Source organism: Cololabis saira, chromosome 15, assembly GCF_033807715.1.
Source record: "Cololabis saira isolate AMF1-May2022 chromosome 15, fColSai1.1, whole genome shotgun sequence".
NCBI classification, from domain to species: domain Eukaryota; kingdom Metazoa; phylum Chordata; class Actinopteri; order Beloniformes; family Belonidae; genus Cololabis; species Cololabis saira.
In genome coordinates, this window is record NC_084601.1 from 26,308,551 (window position 1) to 26,329,049 (window position 20,499).

Consider the following 20,499-nt stretch of genomic DNA (forward strand, 5'->3'; position numbering starts at 1 on the left):
AATTTAGTAAATACATGTGAAAATGCTCCCACATTTTTGTGGACATTTGTGGCCCCTTTTTATGATTCAGCCAGAATGTTGCGCTGCAGCCTTTTATCCTGAATCAGTGCTGATGCATGAAAAGTTTTTGAGTGGCACATTCATGTATTCCAAACTTAGTAAATAAAGTATTATGACAAAGATTCAGCTGAATATTCTACACTAAAATGAAGACTGTTTGATGGATATGGAAATAATTAGTGGCAACCGTGGCAGAAATCATTAGGAAGCGAGCGCTGGCATGGAAACATGGGAGGCGTGAACAGTTTCCACTCAGACAACAGATTGTGTCAGTATTGACCTAAACTCTTGTCTGATGAATGCTTAACAGTTTGTCGACAGTTGCTCAAGAAACACCAAACAAGATTAGTCCGAGTCAAGGACGTCACCTCATCAAAAAGTTAAACTGGTATCAAGCCCTCTTTGCAAGCTGATTTGCCTCATAGGACCTGCGTGTTAGCAGCTGTTGCATGTTGACTGAATCCAACCGTGACACACTCACACTTATTAGACGGGTGGAGCCACTAATCCCACCGTTAGCCTTTTTAACTGTTCGCTCAGCTCCCTCGCATGAATTCAACATTGAGCATTAACTTTACCCTGAGTTTAATGCTTCAGTTTGGACACCTGCTTCAGTCAAATGTTTGGTCTAAAACTCCACAGTTAAGCCTCACTACATGAGGAAATAGAAACACAACAACTGTATAAAACATTTTTACAGTTTAGAGTAAAACTGACCACTACTTTGTATTTTCAGATACTTAAAATCCACAACTTAGTCAATTTGAGCATTTCCTTTTGTGCTTTACTTGTGTTTGTTTGTGTATATTCTATATTAGCTATGATTATTTATTTGTCGTTTTTTTATTCCTCATGATCTTTGGTTGTCATGGTAATATAGAGGCTTCACTTCAGTTCATCAGAACTAATTTGTAATTTATTTATTGATTTCAAGACATGGACAGTGCACAATAAAACATTAATCTTGTACAACAGGAGAATATGCATTGTGCCAGGTTGTAGCAGATGGCTATTTTCCACCTATAGTTGATGGAATGGCACATAGAACATTAGTATAGGAAAAAGTGAATACAAATAAAAAGAGAAAAAGAAAAAAAATATTAAGTAAAATAACAGAACAATGCCAATAATGTAATAGAGAGAATATATAAAATAAATAAATAAAAACATGGAACACACACACACACACACACACACACACACACACACACACACACACACACACACACACACACACACACACACACAAATTGAACAATTCATAAATGTGTACACCCTTGTCTTGACAGTAACCAACACTTTGCGAAATTCTACATGAAATTATGAAAATGATGACTGATTTCAACATATTTTTTCAAGGGGGAGCTGCAGCATTGTGAATAACTTTAAAAAGTAAGCAGAAATTTGAGTGCTTTATCAGATTCTCAAAGTTTAAAATTCCATATTAAGTGAGTACCGGTATATGACAGTGATGTTAGTGCTGTGGCTTTTTATCATGGATTTTGAGAGCACTGTTGTAAAATGATTCAAATGGTTTTAGAACTGTTTTGTTTGACTGAGACCAGGTTGCAATACAATATTAAAAATGTGGTATAATCATAGCATTCAGATACACACTGGAAACCTCAACTGTGAGTGAATTCCTAATGCATTTGAAGTTAACTAGGAAAATTGTCAATGTGTTTCTCAGTTTTTTAACATGCTATTTAAAGCTAAAAGTTCGGTCAGGATTACGCCCAAATACTGGAATTTATCCACATTGTTGAGTATTTGCCCATTTACTGAGACATCGAGGCATTCTTTCAGTGTGAGCCTGTTGGTGAAAAACATGGTGACAGTTTTTTTTTTAATTTAGGATGAGGCAAGAGTTGTGTAGCCAGAGAGCAACATTTTGCATTGCCTTTGTTAATATCTTCGCAACCTCTATAGGGCTTTTACCATGAGTGTATATAACAGTGTCGTCTGTATACATTAATATGCTGACATCGTCACACATGGAAGGCAGGTCATTTATATATATGCTAAAAAGTAAATCCCCAAGATTGATCCTTGGGGTACACCCAGTGTGCAGGCTTTGAGTGGAGAGAGAGTGTATTACTTACACGCACACACTGGTGACGGTCACTTAGGTATGATTTGGTTCAGCTTAGAGTGTGTGATGAAATATTATAATTACCAAGTTTTTTCAACAGTTTGTTATGATTGACAATATCAAAGGCCTTACGCAGCTCTAGAAAAACAGCACCAACCACTCCTCCTTGGTCTAAGTTCATTTTAATTTCCTCAAGGAAGTAGTAGCAGGCCGAGTCAGTGGAGTGTTTTTCATTGAATCCAAACTGTAGAGTGTGTAAAAAGTGCCTTCGATTCAAGGTGGGCAATGAGTTGTTCTGCTACTGCTTTTTCCAAGACCTTTGAGGCTGCTGGGAGTATAGTAATGGGGCGGTAGATACTGACCATAAAGTTTGATATAATTTGTTACTTTAACGAGCATCTCTCTCATCAGACTTGTCTTGTGTGTGTGTTTGGAGTTGGTTCGGTTGGAGATATTTGCAGATAAACAGCTGAAATACAGTTCACATTACCAGGGTTACCATGACAGCACAACCTCACAGTAAGATGGTTTTTGAGTTTGAACTGACGATGTCATCTTGCACTTCCTGTGTGGGTGTGTGAGCATGTTGTTAAGCGAAGCGTGCCAGTGGGGTGTTAATACGAGCAGACATGGCTCTGTCTCTGCATTAGCCCTTTTACACGCAATGAATGTCTCGCTTTCCTGTGAATGTCACAAGGAATAGATTCCTGGTGCAAGATGAAGCAGAATGGCTGGAACACTAACTGGGGAAAATGGGAATTTCATTAGGTGTATTAACTAGGTTAGAAATCTGAAGGTATGGAATAGACGTGTTTTCCTGTGGTCCTCGTGGCACATTGAATTATACTAATTAAAAGTAAATTTTTGCATGAAAAAATTGACTTTTTTTCATAGAGTAACTTTACTTCGTTTGGGGAAGCTATGGTTGGGGTTTTGTTCATGTGTCAACTGTTTACTTGACTTTTTGTTTGTTTGATTGTTTTTGGCTGCCAAACTTACTGTAATGTTGAGTATTTTATTACACCCTGTTACCTTTTGTTGCTTATTGTTTAATCTTGTCACTCCTTCTTGGTATCACAAATGAATAACACACTTGATTCTATGTTCTTGGTTTCTTGGAATGTCCGTGGTTTAGGCCACCCAATTACCGGTAAGCGAGGTAAAGTTTTTGCACATTTGAAGTCACTGAAATCTGACATAATCTTACAAGAAACGCATGTCAAAGCTACTCAGCGTGGTAAACTTAGAGCTAACTGGATTTCACAGGTTTACCAGTCAACTTTTACATCCAGGGCTAGAGGTGCTGCCATTCTTTTCCCTAAACTTGTGCCTTTCTTGTGCCACTCTTTCATAACTGATCCAAATGGCAGGTTTATAATTTTAGCTGGTTATATCAATTCATTTCCCATTATACTGGATCTATGGACCAAGCACAGATGACCCAGCTTTTTTTCGCGAGGTGTTTGATTTGATCCTGAATAATGATACGAGTCACATACTGATTGGGAGTGACTTCAATTGTTATCTGGAACCATACAGTATCTGTTTAGGCTCTCCTCTGCCCCTCCATCCAAACTCCTTTCTGTACAAACTCTTAACAATTTGATGAAGTCAAACAAGGTGGTGGATATTTGGAGATTACAACACCCATCTGATCGTGATTATTCTTTCTACTCTCGTGTACACAAATCGTACACACAAATCGATCACTTCTTAGTGGATTCTAGATTAATCTCAAATATTGACAACACTAAGTACCATAATAATATCAGACCACAGCCCGGTCACCCTTAAGCTTCAATTGAGAAGGAATATCTAGCTACAGAACAGGTTTATAAAACCTCTTTGCTTCAAAAAATTAAAAAATTAAAAAGATTATTGCACTTTTAACAGGCACTGTCATGTCTGTTTTAACTTATTTACTGTTTTTAACGTATTTATTCTTTTTATATTGTAACGTGTCCTTATGGGAATGTATGAATGTGGTTGTGAGCCCTGTCCAAGAAGAATTTCTGTCACCATTGGGACAGACAATAAAGTATTCTATTCTATTCTATTCTAAACAGATTATTATAACATCCTTAGGTTAAAATATGAATACAACTCCATTCTAGGGGAACAGATTGGCAACACACTTCTAAAACTTAAACAGGGGCATTCTGAGCTTGGTGACAAACCACAGAAGTTATTGGCTAGGCAGTTAAACGGAGAACTAGCGAAAAGAGCCATCTATAACATTCAATCTGAATCTGGTCTGATGCTGACTGCCTTAAAGGATATCAACAATTTAGTGAGTTATACTCTGAAATTTACACTTCTAAATCAACAGCCAAACAGGAAGATTTTGACCAGTTTTTTGATTCGCTTCAGCTCCCACAGCTGGATGAAGTTTTTTAGGGAAAACTTGGACTTGGATTTTACACAGTTGGAGTTACAGGAAGCCATCAAAGCATTTCCTATGGGAAAAAAAGCTTGACCAGATGGGTTTGGGCAGGAGTTTTAAAAAGTCTTCTATGATTTTCTTGCTCCTTACTACAATATTCAAAAACGAAATTAAACCGTATTTTTCCATCTGACAAATTCAGCTGAGGGTTCACCAGCCCATCTATTCTGGTTCTGCCCGACTGTAGTTTTTGGACTGCAATTGTTGAGTGGCTTTCACTAGCCTATGCCAAAAACAGTCAGCCTAACCATGACTTGGCGATCTTTGGATGCTCCCCAGTGACGATTGCGCTACCACGCAACGTGTCTTTGCAGATAGGAATGGTGGTGGCGGCTAAGAAACGTATTCTTCTGACGCGGAAGTCCACTACTCCACTTTGTTTTGTGCACTGGCTGAAAGAAATGTCCATGATACAGGGGAAAAAACTCTGTCTCCACTAGGGATGGGCGGTATGGACTAAAAAATGTATCACGATAATTTCTGGCATTTATCCTGATAAAGATAAAAATGACGATAAAAAAAATACCAATTCAACTCCATCTTTTTAACTATAAATCTATCTCGCTCTCAGATCCGCCATGTTTGTTACACAAAAACGTCATCAACGGGAATTTATCCTTCTTTCTTTCTTTCTTTCTTTCTTTCTTTCTTTCTTTCTTCTTCCTTCCTTCTTTCTCCCCTTTCCTTCCTTCCTTCCTTCCTTCCTTCTCCCCTTTCCTTCCTTCGTTCCTTCCTTCCTTCCTTCTCCCCTTTCCTTCCTTCCTTCCTTCTTTTTTCCCTTCCTTCTCCCCTTTCCTTCCTTCCTTCCTTCTTTTTTCCCTTCCTTCTCCCCTTTCCTTCCTTCTTTTTTCCCTTTATCCCTTCCTCCTGCTCTCTCCTTCCTTCCTTCCTTCCTTCCTTCCTTCCTTCCTTCCTTCCTTCCTTCCTTCCTTCCTTCCTTCCTTCCTTCCTTCCTTCCTTCCTTCCTTCCTTCCTTCCTTCCTTCCTTCCTTCCTTCCTGTACGTTGTGCGTGGATTTAACACAGAACCATAAATCAGTTTTACACAAAAACGTCATCAACAGGAATTTATCGTTTTTACCGTGAGATGACAAATTCTTACTGTGAGGGATTTTTTTGACGGTTTATCATGAACGGTAAAATATCGCCCATTCCTAGTCTCCACATATCCAACACACAAAACAAATTTGAGAGAACGTGGGGACCTTTCTTAACACAGTGTCATTATCACGAATGCGGTGGATAGGACCCAGATGCAGAAGACCAGAAGGCAGGAGTTCCAGAAAACAGGTGATTTATTAAGTAAAAACAAACCAAAAGCGCTGCAGAGCAGGGTTAACAAACACAAAAGTGTACCAGAAACCCGACAGGATACATGAAGGATCAAAACAGTACGGAACAGCAGGGAGCAAGGGAAAGACAAGACCAGATAAACACAGAAGGGTTGACGAGACACAGGTGCAGACAATAAAGGCAGATGGGAACCAGGGAAGTCAAAACAGAACTGAAACACAAAGACACAGGTTTCAAAATAAAACAGGAACTAAATAACCAAACCTTGACAGTCATATCACCCAATAACTACGGGAACTCTGTCTTGTCTGGCTATATAACTGTGTTGTATGGTGTTGGATTGGATTCTCTTATTCATGTCATTTTACCTTGATCTGGAGATATTGATATTAGCGACAACTATGTCTGAACAAAATAGCTTCTTTTTTTTATTGTCTTTTTTTCTGTTTCTTGGTAGTAATTGTTTGTTGTTGTTTTAAAAAAACAACTTGTAAACTATGAATTAAGTATTAAAAGAAAAAAGAAAAAAAATCTGAAGGTCCAAAAACACAACATCAAAATTTAAATTTTGGAAATGTCTTAGAATAAGCAAGCTCTGGTTTTAACAATGATTTATAAATTCTAAAGAATGCCGATAGTAAGATCCCAAGAACCCGAGCATGTCATGTGAAGCGGGGGTCAACGGCCGATTGTAAGGATGATTTGATGCAGAAAAAGTATCTGTGTACGACTGAGTGGCAGGACGTCTGATCCTCAGACCATCATCAGTAACTGGTCCAACTAAATAAAACAGTTTATTTAGCATCACAGCAGGAGGGCGAGCGTGTGACCAACCACACTAATAAATACCAATAATAACAGCATCTAGCCTCTTTGTCCTGAAGTTGGCCACCCACTCACAACACACAGTGCGGTTTCATGCACGTCTAAATCAAGCTATTGGCAACAATCCAGCTAAGGATTAAACTGGAGTTTCAGAGAAATCCAAGTATACATGCGCGAGAAGACAATTTTATTTTTTTTATCTTTACTCAATTATTGAGTGAGGTGCGTTCGACTCCGCGATGCTAGGTGGCGCCACACACACTTTTGTATTGGCGTTCTTCCGGTTCCTTCTTTGTTGTTCATCTTCTTCTTCTCCTACTGTGATGATATTCTGGCTTTCGCAGTGTCTTCACTTCTGGAAGTGGGGAGTGCCGGAATAACTCGGATTAGGGCCACATTATCTGGCACTAAAAGCTCGATCTCAAGAGCTTCAGTTAGGTTCAACTACAGCACTAAGGTGTTTACATGGCTTTTAAAAATTCGATATTGGTCGGATTGAGGCAACAATTCGACTTTCTGTTGCTTGTAAATGTACTGAGTGAACACTGTGATTCAACTGGCAATCATACTACTACTGGGCTAGCGTGTCAAAACCCTCACTCACTTTAGCACTTGAAGGCACTAACACAGACCTACTTAAAGGAGCTTGAGGCAGGATTTATGAAAAAAATTCGTATACGTTTTAAGTTTTCTAGTAATAATGTCAGATGAAGCGTTCCAAACCAAAACGAATGAGCCCTCTAGCGTATCTCTCCGTTGCCTTGAACAGGCTGTGTGCTGCAAAATGTGCTGCAATTCGGAGTCCGAATTTCCCGCGCTGTCATGCAGATGTGACGTCACATGACGCTGCATGCACGTTCTCCCCGTTCTCCCGTGCCGGCTTCCCTGTTGGCTGCAGTACCCCCAACGGCCGTCGTGGTGAAGGGTGGCGCTAGAGAGTCTCATTTCTTAAAAGGAGCCTCATGCTCCTTTAACACTGAATTATTGTGGTCCACCTTTTGTCTGAAAACGTTCTAAATGGGTGAAGGATTACTGCGGGAAACCTTTGTTCAAGCACTAAAACACAGAGCTGCAGCTACAAATGCTTCGGAGCCCCTGTGCTGTTCAAGTGAGAACCCTCATGGTGAAATCGTACAGAGGCCATGTCATTGGACGCAGCAGTATCTGGGATGGACCACCAAGCAGCAGAAATTACAAGAAATGTTCTGCTAAATCAGTGTCCCAGACCTTCTTTTGATTAAACAGGCACTGTGTTGGCTTCCAAGGAAAAGGCAAAAGAGCACGTTGAAACAAACCACCAAAGGAAGGGTGGACCCAGTTTTCTGTGCTTACTTCTCCTGGCTCAGCTACAACAGCGGTAACAGTATTTTGCTTCACCTGCCGTAGGTTTCTCAATAAAACTGGCATGTAAGATGCATTCAATTTCAAATATTGTTGAATAGTGGCTCTTGGTGTACGTTGCTGTGGCAGTATCATACATCACTTAACGCAGACGCTAGCAACAGGGAAGAAAAAATCTGCCACCAGCTTGTAGTTTTTGGGGTTTTTTTTGCTTTGTTTTAAACTTTATTTAACACAAAGAACGTGCAGATCAAGGCAGGGTGAAAAAGGTATAAAATTAGGAAATAATTATAGCAACAATGGTGAAGATAACAGATTCACACAAGAAACAAAAACAAACAAAACGCACAAGGGCAGCAAGGTAGAATAAAATCAAAGGAGCAAGGACTGAGTTATGGATGAGTACAGTTTCTTGGCAACCCTATTCATATTATCAATCTTTTTCATAGATTTAAAGTAGTTGGTAAAAAAAAATTAAAATATAGTAAAGGAGGGAGTATTTCCACTCCACTTACAAGTGTGAATATGATATTTACTCAAAATAATCACCAGGTTGATAATGTTTGAATATTTAGGATCCAAGTTATCCATATAATAGATAATATCATTGTCAGTAAAAACAGGAATTTCATCAATTTTTAAAGATAACCAATTATGAATGTCAGACCAAAAGGACTTTGTAAAAGAGCAATTGAACAAAAGATGTTCAATGGTCTCGGCCTCAGAAGAACAAAATATGCAGGGATCAACTTCCAATGTAAACCTTCTGTGTAACAAATCATTAACAGGATACATAGCTGATGCTATCACCAGCTTGTAGTTGTGACATGCTTTTTGATTTAGTCTTTAAATTGATCAACAATTTTCAGGCAACATAACGAGTACTGGAGAGAACCGACCCAATCCCAACGACAGAGTCCACTGAGAGAGACCCCGTCAGGACGTGAACCAGTAGAGGCAGCGGGGCAACGGTCCTGACCGCCGGCCATCATGCTGCCTCATACACTTTCCATATCAGTTCTTTCATGACTTGGGGGAATATATGAATCAAAATAGATGTTTTCCTCAATCTGATTGTTGTATTTCTTATAGCGTTACAATATTTCTGAGGTGGTTTTTGTGTGTGAAGGAAATTTTAAGTGCTCAATTTTCAATCAATTTAACTTTTGTCAGGAGCCTCGATAATGAAATGTTAATCCTGTTGGCATGGTGATGGGCTACATTTGGGTTGCTTTCACATCACAATACTGTGGATGTGGTTATTTCACCCGTGAACAACCTTAAAGCAGTTTCTTTTTTTTAAACATGTCTTTATTAGATTTTCCAAATAATACATAACAATACAGAAACCCCATTTGGCAGCACAACGCAAAAACACACAACCAAAAACAAGACAAGGGCAAGGACATTAAAATGAAAAGAAACACATTAACAAAATGAAAACAAGCTCATAACAGAAATCATGATAATAACAAACTAAATAGAATAAATAAATAAATAAAATAAGAATATGAGGCATAATTAAAATGTAAGTATTTATATAAAGTATAAATAATCTCCACGATGCCTCTTCAGGTCACCTCACCATATATTCATGCTTACAAGGCCTCATCAATATCACTATTTTTAAGAAAAGCTAAGAACTTTCCCCATATATCATCAAATTCAAAGGGCTTTTTCTTGACACAGTAGGTGAGTTTTTCTAGAGCCAGACATGACATTAGTCCAGCCAGAGGCCTAAGGTTGGACCCTTAACACTTTTCCGCCACAAGGCTATTGATCGTCTAGCTTGTAGTAAGCATAGGTCAACCATTTTTTTTCCTTATTGGACAAAGCGCAATTGTCCGGGTAGGCACTCAAAACACACAGTTTAGGGCTTACCTTGAAGCAGTTTTAACACCAAACCTCATTTAGCTGCTTGTTCATCACGTATCATGTTTACAGGCTTCTTGCTTTTACAGGTACAACACACATGAAGTGTTGTCTCGCAGGTCCTGTCTCTGCACGTAATGAGCTTAGGAAGCACTCTGAAGTCCCAGTTATTACTTCAACACAAGTCAAGACGTTTAAGGTGCTTTAAGCATCATATTATAGACACATAATCACTCTGTCAGGCTTTCTGTCTGAACGTTTAAGCTGCATTACAGCAGATTATCAGCACCGGTGGAGAATATGATCTAAACAAGAAAGTAGAAAAGTGCAACAGATGGATGTTTTAAAGGATCTGTAACTAGAACAAAGCATATAACAGTGGCATTTCAAATTACCGTGATGTAATTGACAATGATCCCCTTAAAAGAAAGAAAAGTCTGACGTTTTTGGTTTTTGTTGGGTTTTATTTATGTTGGACAGCAATAATTGATTTTTCTTCTTTTTTTCTTTCATATAAATGCTATAGTTGACTTGTACCTCAATATTTGCCTGATTAAGACCCTCCCATGCTTCCACGTTGTATTCCCAGAACCCACTGTAATATTATATATTCTTTAGTGAGTACTGTTTTAATCAGTTTTTAGACGTCCGTGAACAATCTGCTGTTTCATCAGATCAGTAAATTCAAAACAAAAGTAATTTCAGTGCACTTAACACAGAAAACAAGTTTATTACAGTACAATTACTGGCAACTCAAAACTCACCTCTTCAGAACAGCTTTTAATGTGTGATTTGTTTCTTATCCTTTATCTTGTCTTTTATCTCTTATCTTTTCTATCCTGTTATTTTTCATTTTAATTTTCTTGATCCCGAGGTTTTATCTTTATGTCTGTGAAGCGTCTTTGAGATCTTTTAAAAACGCTCTATAAATACAATTGATTATTATTATTATTATTGTTATTACTTGTATTCCCGTTCACTCCATCTCATTGTAATTGATTTAATTTCAAATGCAAATAAGGCTAATTCATTTTTTTTCTTTTAATAGACGGCTTAGCTAAGGAGTCTAAGAGAGTATGTCAAAACGCCTTCTTCGGTATCAGAAACTCACATATGTACCGTAGTTGTTACCTTTCTAAAGGTGTTCTCAGTGAGTTAGTCCATCCCCCATCCTGAGCAAGCATTACGCTTCGGCGCAGAGAGGGGAAAAAGAAATGGAGAGCAGTTTTAACTAAAAACAAACCTCCTGCATCTACCATAGTTCTCCTAAGGTCCCGGCACAACATTTCAACCTGATTGAGGTCTTCACTTGGGTTTTTTAGCAGTTCTGGTGTAGATGTCCAGATCATTGTCCTGTTGCATGACCCAGTTTTCACCCAGCTTTAGCTGGTGGACAGATGGTAGAATCCAGAGGACATCACGGTTGACCCAGTTGATGTTCCTGGGTTCCCTGGTTGCAAAACCAACATTAATACTCCCCAGGACCTGGATCATAAGGGGGGACCCTCCTGCTGAAGACCAGCCGGGTAGAGCAGGGAAAGAGAGATAGGGAAGAGAGGATGAAGAACAGAGAGAGGAGAGACACAGATATATACTGTCAGAGGTACAAAAGAGGAGGTTTTCTTCTTCTTCTGCTAACACGCTCAGTGAGGAATGTCTGCGACGTCGTTCGTGGAATTTGGTGCGATGCCTGGTCTGACCTCGGGGACGTTTGCTGGAATATTCACCACTCAGAAGACTGTACACTGTCCTGAAACGTTCTCCTTTTGAATCATCTTTCTGACTGTAGACCACTCAACTAGGGTTGCCACCTTTCAGAAATAGAAATAAGGGACGCCCTGATTTCAGCAGCGCAGGAGCCAAAAAAAAAGCCCCAAAACTTCTAAACTGAATAAAAATGTGTTTATTTTATATGAAAAAACAAAATGCTTTGATTTAAAGTTTAAAGTGCTTTAATAGCATTGCATTTTCATGACTGTACAGACAGACAACCATACTAGTAACTGAAATAGCCTCCTATGCTCTGTATGTTCACATCAGCCAAGATGTAATATAGCCTACAGGTGAATAATATGGTGTAAAAGTTAATTTATTTCAATAATTCAACTAGAATGTGGTGTAAAAGTTAACTTATTTCAATAATTCAACTAGAATATGGTGTAAAAGTTAATTTATTTCAATAATTCAACAAGAATATGGTGTAAAAGTTAATTTATTTCAATAATTCAACTAGAATATGGTGTAAAGGTTAATTTATTTCAATAATTCAACTAGAATATGGTGTAAAGGTTAATTTATTTCAATAATTCAACTAGAATATGGTGTAAAAGTTAATTTATTTCAATAATTCAACTAGAATATGGTGTAAAAGTTAATGAAAATACGGTACAAATCGTGTCCCGTATTAGTTCAATACGGGACGCAACATTTTTTTCTCAAATAAAGGACAATTCCGTATTTTACGGGACGGGTGGCAACCCTACACTCAACACCAATACTTTTGTTAGCTTGATGTGCCACTATTATTTCCTCCCTTAGACCATCGCTTAGGTAGTATTTGCCTGAAACTAAGAGTAAATGAATACTTTTAAACGCATGGCTGTAGACTATCAAGGTTTTTCTATTTGACCTCATGCGTGCCATAAAAATTAAGCATTATCTGTTATTTTCTTGTTTTTTCTTGACTCTTAAAATGTTTGGTCGCGTTTAGTCTGTATGTAGAGTGAAACCCAGAAGAACAAAAGTAGCTCTGACTTTAATTAGGTGCTGAAGCTTGCCAGGGACAGAGACGATGTCGGCATTAAGTCTGTCATCTAGTTGGAGTAATCAGGAGGAAGTACTCCAAAAACCTTTTTAAAAAAGCAACTATGAGCTGAGGGGAAAGCCAGGATCTACAAACAGCTCCTGTCCTCAGAACAATATGAGAAAATGGAGACTTTTAAAGTCCAAGTGGGAATCCTGTGCCCCCCCAGTACTGATCTTCTAGAAGAACCACAATCTTCTTGTCATTTGATGATGAAGGTTTCTTATTCTTCAACACATACTTTTAACACACGAGTACATGTTTGCAACAAAGCACCAGTAGCTTGTTTTTTATAACTAGTTGTAGGAGTTTGTAATCAATTGAAAGCAAACAAAGTCTCTACTGTAACTTCTTTAGAAAATATGCCACCGCTCAAGTTAGTTAGTTAGTTAGTTAGTTATGAATCTTTATTTCGGCTTGTACAGAACAAGATGAAAAGGAAGAAAAAAAAGAAAAAAAAAACATTTCTTTTGCCGAAAAGGTGTAGGCTGAAGCCGTAGCTTATAGTGCCTACCCTTTTTTTCTTATGATCAGCAAAAATATGAGACATTAGCTTTTACTCAGTGAAAACAAACAATACATAAAGAAGAAAAAAAAAATAAGTAAGACAAAATATAAAATTGACGTTTCACATCCTAGAATGTTTTTGATAGTATACTTTATAATTATAGTGTTTTATATTTATTTACAATATTTTCTTTAAACAATTTCTTAAACTTGACGATAGAGCGACACATTTTTAGGTTGTTATTACAACTATTCCAAATTTCTCTAGCCTTAACTGATGTACATCTCTTTTTAATATTAGTTCTTGCTGTCGTCATCTCAAACATGAGACATGTCATGACAAGTCATGACAACTTTACTTAATTTAAGAATTAGTATATTTTGAATAAATGTGACAGTACTTCCTCAAAAGAAATCACAATAAACATGTACATTAGATCAGTCCTTATTCAATATAAATTAAATGTTTTTCTCTGTGATGGCTCACAGTGAATCTCAACAGGAACAGCACCCGCCATAAGGCTTATCCCCTCATTATTGAACAGGAAGCCTGATCAATATGGCTGAGGATAGCTTGTGTCTAGGTTAATAAGCATATTATCTAAAACGCATCACGCAACGTGGCCCTCATACTGCCCGTAACATCACTTACTCGCAGAAAAACAGGGATATTTTGAAATGTATGGGATGAAAAAGTTACCAAAAATGAATATTAATAATGTATGACATGGCCAGAGACGGGTGTGTGTCCTTCTGTGCTGTCAACACGCTCAAAATAAGAACAAAAATGTGAAACGTAATCAGTTCTCACAAGTACACCTGCTACTATAGTAATTACTTTTCCCAAAGCCCTCCCAGTGCTTGAGCCTTCTCTGGATTGTTAACAAGAATAATTACATGGCACTGTCCTACGGAAGCTCATTTGCGGATTTTGTTTAAAATATCCACGGGATAAGCATCGGGGGTTAGAGCGTGCAGGTGTCAGGAGAGGTGTCCGGGTTCAGACGACTGCAGAACCGGACCCTCGCCAGAGCCTTCATCCCCTTCTCCATATCTTCTTTATTTTAGTAACATTTATTCTGTCTCTTTCGGGGGGTGTTTTCGCTCTGCGGACGGCCGTTCCTGTAGGTGCGACACACAAGGATCTTAATCTGTGACATTGCCAGGAGAAGTGGCACATTCAGGATTTGTGGAGTGTCAGATTAGAGGTCTGCGTCGTCATAAATCTCTGCTTCCCAATTTGGCCGGGTGGTGGCGGGTGGGGCAGTCGCCTCATGCAGTCCGTGGATTTGCCGGATAAAATGTTTGTGGTCAACTTCATGAAGTTTTTCTTCTGACAAGGACGAAGCCTATGGTCATTTAATGTTTGGTGCATATCCTTCAAAGAATTTTTGATTTTTGAGAAAAGGGGGGGACCCCAAACCTTTGATGGTGCTTGGTGGTTCTACGTGATGAACTTCTGCATACCAGACATGTACGAGATGCCTCACCCCGGGGTCGGAGGCTACGGCGTGCAGAGTGGCGGGGAGCACTGCATGTACCCCGGCGAGGGCAGCGGCTACGGACACTACGAGCCCCAGCCCCTGCACCACCACCCCCCCTGCATGGAGCAGCCCTGGCCCCCCGGCCAGCACTACTCCTGTCCCTACCCCGCCGGCCCGTCCTCTTTTAAGAGCGAAATATGCAACTCTGACGTCCCTCTTAGCCATTTCCATTACCAGCCTGAGTATTTCCCCGAGATCAAACCTGACTTTGCCCATCTCCAGTGGATGCAGGGGGCTCACAGGAAAGGTATGACGCCGGCAGTCTCATTGTTTTGCATCGTCTTTGTTAGGACAGAATTTGGACGTGGACTTAGTAGGGCTGGGCGATATGGACCAAAAGTCATATCTCGATATTTTCTAGCTGAATGGCGATACTCAATATATATCTCGATATTTTTTCTGTGCCATAATTGGGGTTTCCCCCAAAGCATTATAGCATAGCATCTCTGTTAGCTTCATTTTTTTCTGAGGCAAACCCTTAAAAAAACAGTCAGTTTTAATACAAAGCCTCGTGCCAAATGTCACACAGGTTCCTTTATTAACAGAGGTCTGCACAATATCAAAATGTATAAAACAAATGAAATAAAAATAAACTGCCTGCATATATAAAATAAAAATGCTTCTTGAATAAAATAAAACAAATATCCCTTTCCTGCATAACAATTAAATTAAAATACACTGTGCAATTAGTACAATGTAGACAGTAACAGGCAGACTTTTCCACTGAGGTTGACAGTTGTGCAAATAACAAAACATTTGTGCAAATCTCAAATAAAACATTCAAGTCAATTTGTCACAAAATAAGCTATATCAAAATCATTAAAAAAAAAATGTAAAAAAAAAAATATATATATTTTTTTTTTTTTAAATCGATATAAACGATATTATCTCGTACCATATCGTGTTTGAAAATATATCGATATATATTAAAATCTCGATATATCGCCCAGCCCTAGGACTTAGTGGCTACTTGTTAATATTTAAATGAATTTAAAGTTTGTATATTTGCTGAACTCTGGATTTTATGTGAGGAATAATTCTGTGGTTATTTTTATTATTATTAGTATTATTTTCTTGAATTCCTGCTTATATTTGGTTACTGGTGGTGACTCCCCTCCAATTAGTGATGACTCCTCTGTGATCAATGAATCAATGATAGCCGGATTCTTCAAATTAAGTCTGCTAATCGTCAAGCCAAGATTTAAGGCGTCATGTGGAGGCAGGTCTCTGCGTCCAACCTCGGATTGTTTGACTGAGGTGGGCTTCATATTGATTGATAGCAAAGCAACAGAAGGCTGATGCAAAATGTTTTATTGGTTTTTTGAAAAAGGATATTGATCATTTTGGCCACCTCCGGCCATGGAGGCCTCCGGAGCTCAGAGCTCTGATCCCATTAAGCTGGGGACCAAAGACTGGGTCAGGTGCTCATTACAGGAGTTCACTAAAAGTCACACAACTATTTGAGAAAGTTCTTTTCTGCCTTGTTTTAAAAAAAAAAATCTAACATCATCACTCTGAATATCTGGAGATTTAACATGACTTCCCATATTGAACTTAAAAATGTATTAAATGGAATAATTGTGTGTGTTTGTATGTACATATACACACTAGGAATAGGTGATATTTTACCGTTCACGATATACCGTCCAAAAAATTCCCCACGGTAAGAATTTGTCATCTCACGGTAAAAATGATAAATTCCCGTTGATGACGTTTTTGTGTTAAGCTGGATTTAAGGAAGGAAGGAAGGAAGGAAGGAAGGAAGGAAGGAAGGAAGGAAGGAAGGAAGGAAGGAAGGAAGGAAGGAAGGAAGGAAGGAAGGAAGGAAGGAAGGAAGGAAGGAAGGAAGGAAGGAAGGAGCCTGAAAGAAAGAAAGATATGAGAAAGAAATAAAGAAAGAAAGAAAGAAAGAAAGAAAGAAAGAAAGAAAGAAAGAAAGAAAGAAAGAAAGAAAGAAAGAAAGAAAGAAAGAAAGAAAGAAAGAAAGAAAGAAAGAAAGAAAGAAAGAAAGAAAGAAAGAAAGAAAGAAAGAAAGAAAGAAGTTTTGCAGTACAGGTGTACTAATTTAATTGGTTTTTATTAATTCAATTTAATTGGTGTAGTTTTGTTAGTCTAGGTTTTTTTATCGTTATCGGGATAAATGCCAGAAATGATCGTGATACATTTTTTAGACCATACCGCCCATCCCTAATACACACACACACACATATACATATATATATATATATATATATATATATATACATAGAAAAATGAGAGAGAGAGATGCACAAACTAAAGTTTGAACACACTTTGTGTCCAAACTTGTGACTTGTTTGATTTATAATTTTGATTTGTTCATCCCAACGTTGACCACGCGGTCATGCAGTCATGGAGGATGTTGGCTCTGTGTTGTTCTCTCCAGGCTACATACCGAGTTACCTGGACAAGGATGAGCTGTGTGTAGTGTGTGGGGACAAGGCCACAGGCTACCACTATCGCTGCATCACCTGTGAAGGTTGCAAGGTAACACAAACCATTCCTAGCAACAGTTTCAATCAGCCTTTCAGCCCGTTCAGATGACTGATCCTTTGACCCCTTACTCTTCAGGGATTCTTCAGGCGGACAATCCAGAAGAATCTTAACCCAACCTATGCCTGTAAATACGAGGGGAAGTGCGTTATTGACAAAGTGACCAGAAATCAGTGCCAAGAATGTCGCTTCAAGAAGTGCATTGCGGTGGGAATGGCAACAGACTGTAAGTAAATGCAGACGTCCTTCATTGTCCGGGACAGTGTCCCATTTTCAGATGAACCATTTGACTAAAATTGACCGAATGGAATCCATTATTGACTTTGATTTAAAGCCATTTTGATTATTATTTATTATGTTTTAGTCCATCAAGCAAAGTATTCACGAGGGCTTCCTTGTAATTGATAAGAATGCTTGTCTTCATCAGTGAGGAAGCACTTGATAGCTTTAGCTTGGGCTTTGAGAGATACACTCATGTGGCTGCACTGCAAAAACTCAAAATCTTACCAGGAATATTTGTCTTATTTCTAGTTAAAATGTCTAATTTTTAGTAAAAAAAAATCTCATTACACTTAAAACAAGAGTCATCACCAGAAAAATAACTTATTTGACAATTTTCACCTGTTTCAAGTAAATTTCCCCTTGAAATAAGTAGAAAAATCTGCCAGTGGGACAAGATTTATCTTCTTATTACAAGCAAAAAAATCTTGTTCCACTGGCAGATTTTTCTACTTCTGGACTATAAGCTGCTACTTTTTTTCATAGGTTTTCAACCATGCGGCTTATACAAAGGTGCGGCTATTCTGTGGATTTTTCTTCCACTGCAGGGCGCTCTAACCGCAATTAGAATAAAAATTAAGACAAAATAAATGCAAAGAAGAATACGCTACTTCTTCTTTAGCAGATAGAAGTAGGTAGAAGCAGATTTCAAACAGATAAATAGATAAATAAATACTGGTTATTTTCTCTTGGTTCTGTCCCGTTTTAATCAGCAAAGTTGCTGCCGTGTTAAAAGACAATGTTAGGAAAGGATCTATTTAGGTACAAACATGTACATCATTTACAGTTCAAAATCCTTCTGTACATGTAGTAAATATCTAATCTAACAACATAAATATCTGCGGCTTGCATATCTTTTTTTTTTTTAAATAGAGCGGATGCGGCTTATATACAGGTGCGGCTTATAGTCCAGAAAATATGGTATTTTAAGTGAAGATCTACTTGAAACACGTGAAAATTGTTGTTTTTTCCAGTGATGAGTCTTGTTTTAAGTGTATTGAGATTTTTTTGACTAAAAATGAGACATTTTAACTAGAAATAAGACAAATATTCTTGTTAAGATTTTGAGTTTTTGCAGTGTGTAGACTAAAACAGCATCAGTGATGATGAGTGTTGCTGATTAGAAGCAGAGCAGTTAAATAAACCTGAGCCCAGTCCAGTCACTATCTCTCCCTGAAGGAAGGACCACATCAGTTCCACTTCATGGCAGTAGCAATGCTTCAGAGGGCCTGAGGTGAGGTCTGTGAGTGTGTGGGTTGACGGTGGAGCACCCGGGGTCTGTCCATCCACCTCCACCTCCTCTCCCTCCGGTTAACCTCGCCCTCCCTCTGCCTGCCGTCTCTCCCGTTTCCCTCCAGTGGTGTTGGACGACAACAAGAGGCTGGCCAAGCGGAAGTTGATTGAGGAGAACCGGGAGCGGCGGCGGAAGGAGGAGCTGCAGAAGACGGTGTGGGACCGACTGGAGCCCACCCAGGAGGAGTGGGACCTGATCCGCCTGGTGACCGAGGCCCACATGGCCACCAACGCCCAGGGCAACCACTGGAAGCAGAAGCGAAAATTCCTGGTGAGACACCATCCTCCTCGTCCGTCCGTCTCTCCTCACCACAGCCGTCAGTGCCTTACACTCACAGCCCCCCCCCCCACAGCCGTCTCCTCCTCGTCCACCAGCAGCTCCACTGACCCCCACGTTAATGTCCATGTGTGTTTCTGTATTTCTCTGTAGAGAGAGGAGAGTTAGCTGGACGCTGGAGAAAAGTGTTCCCGAGCGCCGCAGCACTATAGTTTAAACTGGAACATCTGACTCTTGTCTTGTTCTCTTCTCAAAGCAACAACCTTTCACTGCTTCTACTCGTCCCTGGACTTTTTGATTTAACAGACTGTTTGGCTTTTCTTTTCTTTCCGTTTGTAGCTTCTGATTTCATGCCTCACCCTTCTTTTAACAGATTCTTTTCTTTCCTGTTCAGTGTAATCGCTCCAGGTTTGACCGTCTGTCAGCTGTGAGCTCTGTTTAGGGTCGCTGTGGTCGGATTTGAGAGAAAACCCATCGAGCCAAACGGGTCTAACCCGTGTTGAGATGGGTTTCATGTTCATGCACAATGTTTTGGATGTAGAATTTGCAAGAACTGTGTATTTGAACACATTTTAAAAAAACGTTTTTTCTGCCATCTGAGTGTTTCTGAGCAACTTAAATCTGTGGACCTGAGTTCAAATCCCACCACAGAAACCCACCTGGAATGCCTGCTTTTGCTTGTTTCCATCTGTGCCTTCTTTCATCTGTCTTCAGTCTTGACATGTTTTGTTTTAGTTGGCTTGACACGGGTTCTTCATTGAAACTTCACGATTCCTGTTGACTATCCAACAGGTCGAGGAAGCAATGCTTCTTAATGAAATAACATGTAATTTATTCTATACTTCTGACCAGAGTGCAGCGGGGGTGAAGGAAACTAAGGTAAGATGCAGCACACTTTTTATATTGTTAATCTTTATCATGAGTCGTTTTAACTTGATGTTTTCCATGAAAAAAGGAGCCGTTAAATCCCCGAGTTGATCATCTATCCTTTTCAAATGAAACTTGGCAGTAACGTAGCTTCTACGGCTCTGGTTCAGGCGCTCACTCGCTCGTTTTCTCCTCCATTGTTGCGTCCATGACGCCCCCTGTAGCTCTGGGAACCACTCCATCATTATTGATGTGTGTGCACAGTTCCAACACTTAAAGTACCGATAATCAAGTATTCCTTCAAATTTGAATTTGAGTATCAAATTCAGTCTATTTTTTCACATGAAAAGACTTTTTAATCCCATTTCTATTCTTATAGTGTTTCTCACTGTAACAATGAGTGCGTTTACGTGGGAAGTTTAATTCCTCTTTAATTCAGAATTAAAATTAAATCAGATTTAAAATGATTAAAAATTACAATGTAAACACCTAT

At 38.9% G+C, this 20,499-nt stretch overlaps 1 protein-coding gene across 6 annotated transcripts in view; it reads left to right on the forward strand.

The window, feature by feature from the left end:
* The window catches only part of thrb (thyroid hormone receptor beta), a 156,326-nt gene that overhangs the window by 126,731 nt on the left and 9,096 nt on the right, over nucleotides 1–20,499 (forward strand). For 3 of the 6 annotated variants that reach the window (XM_061741182.1, XM_061741179.1, XM_061741183.1), the window contains 4 exons: nucleotides 17,184–17,284; nucleotides 17,369–17,516; nucleotides 18,928–19,133; nucleotides 19,932–20,018. In XM_061741182.1, the coding sequence (XP_061597166.1) occupies nucleotides 17,184–17,284; nucleotides 17,369–17,516; nucleotides 18,928–19,133; nucleotides 19,932–20,018 (542 nt within the window). Of the gene's footprint in view, nucleotides 1–14,540; nucleotides 15,027–17,183; nucleotides 17,285–17,368; nucleotides 17,517–18,927; nucleotides 19,134–19,931; nucleotides 20,019–20,499 lie in introns of those variants that run through there. The other 3 variants (XM_061741177.1, XM_061741178.1, XM_061741184.1) reach the window with 3 other exon arrangements.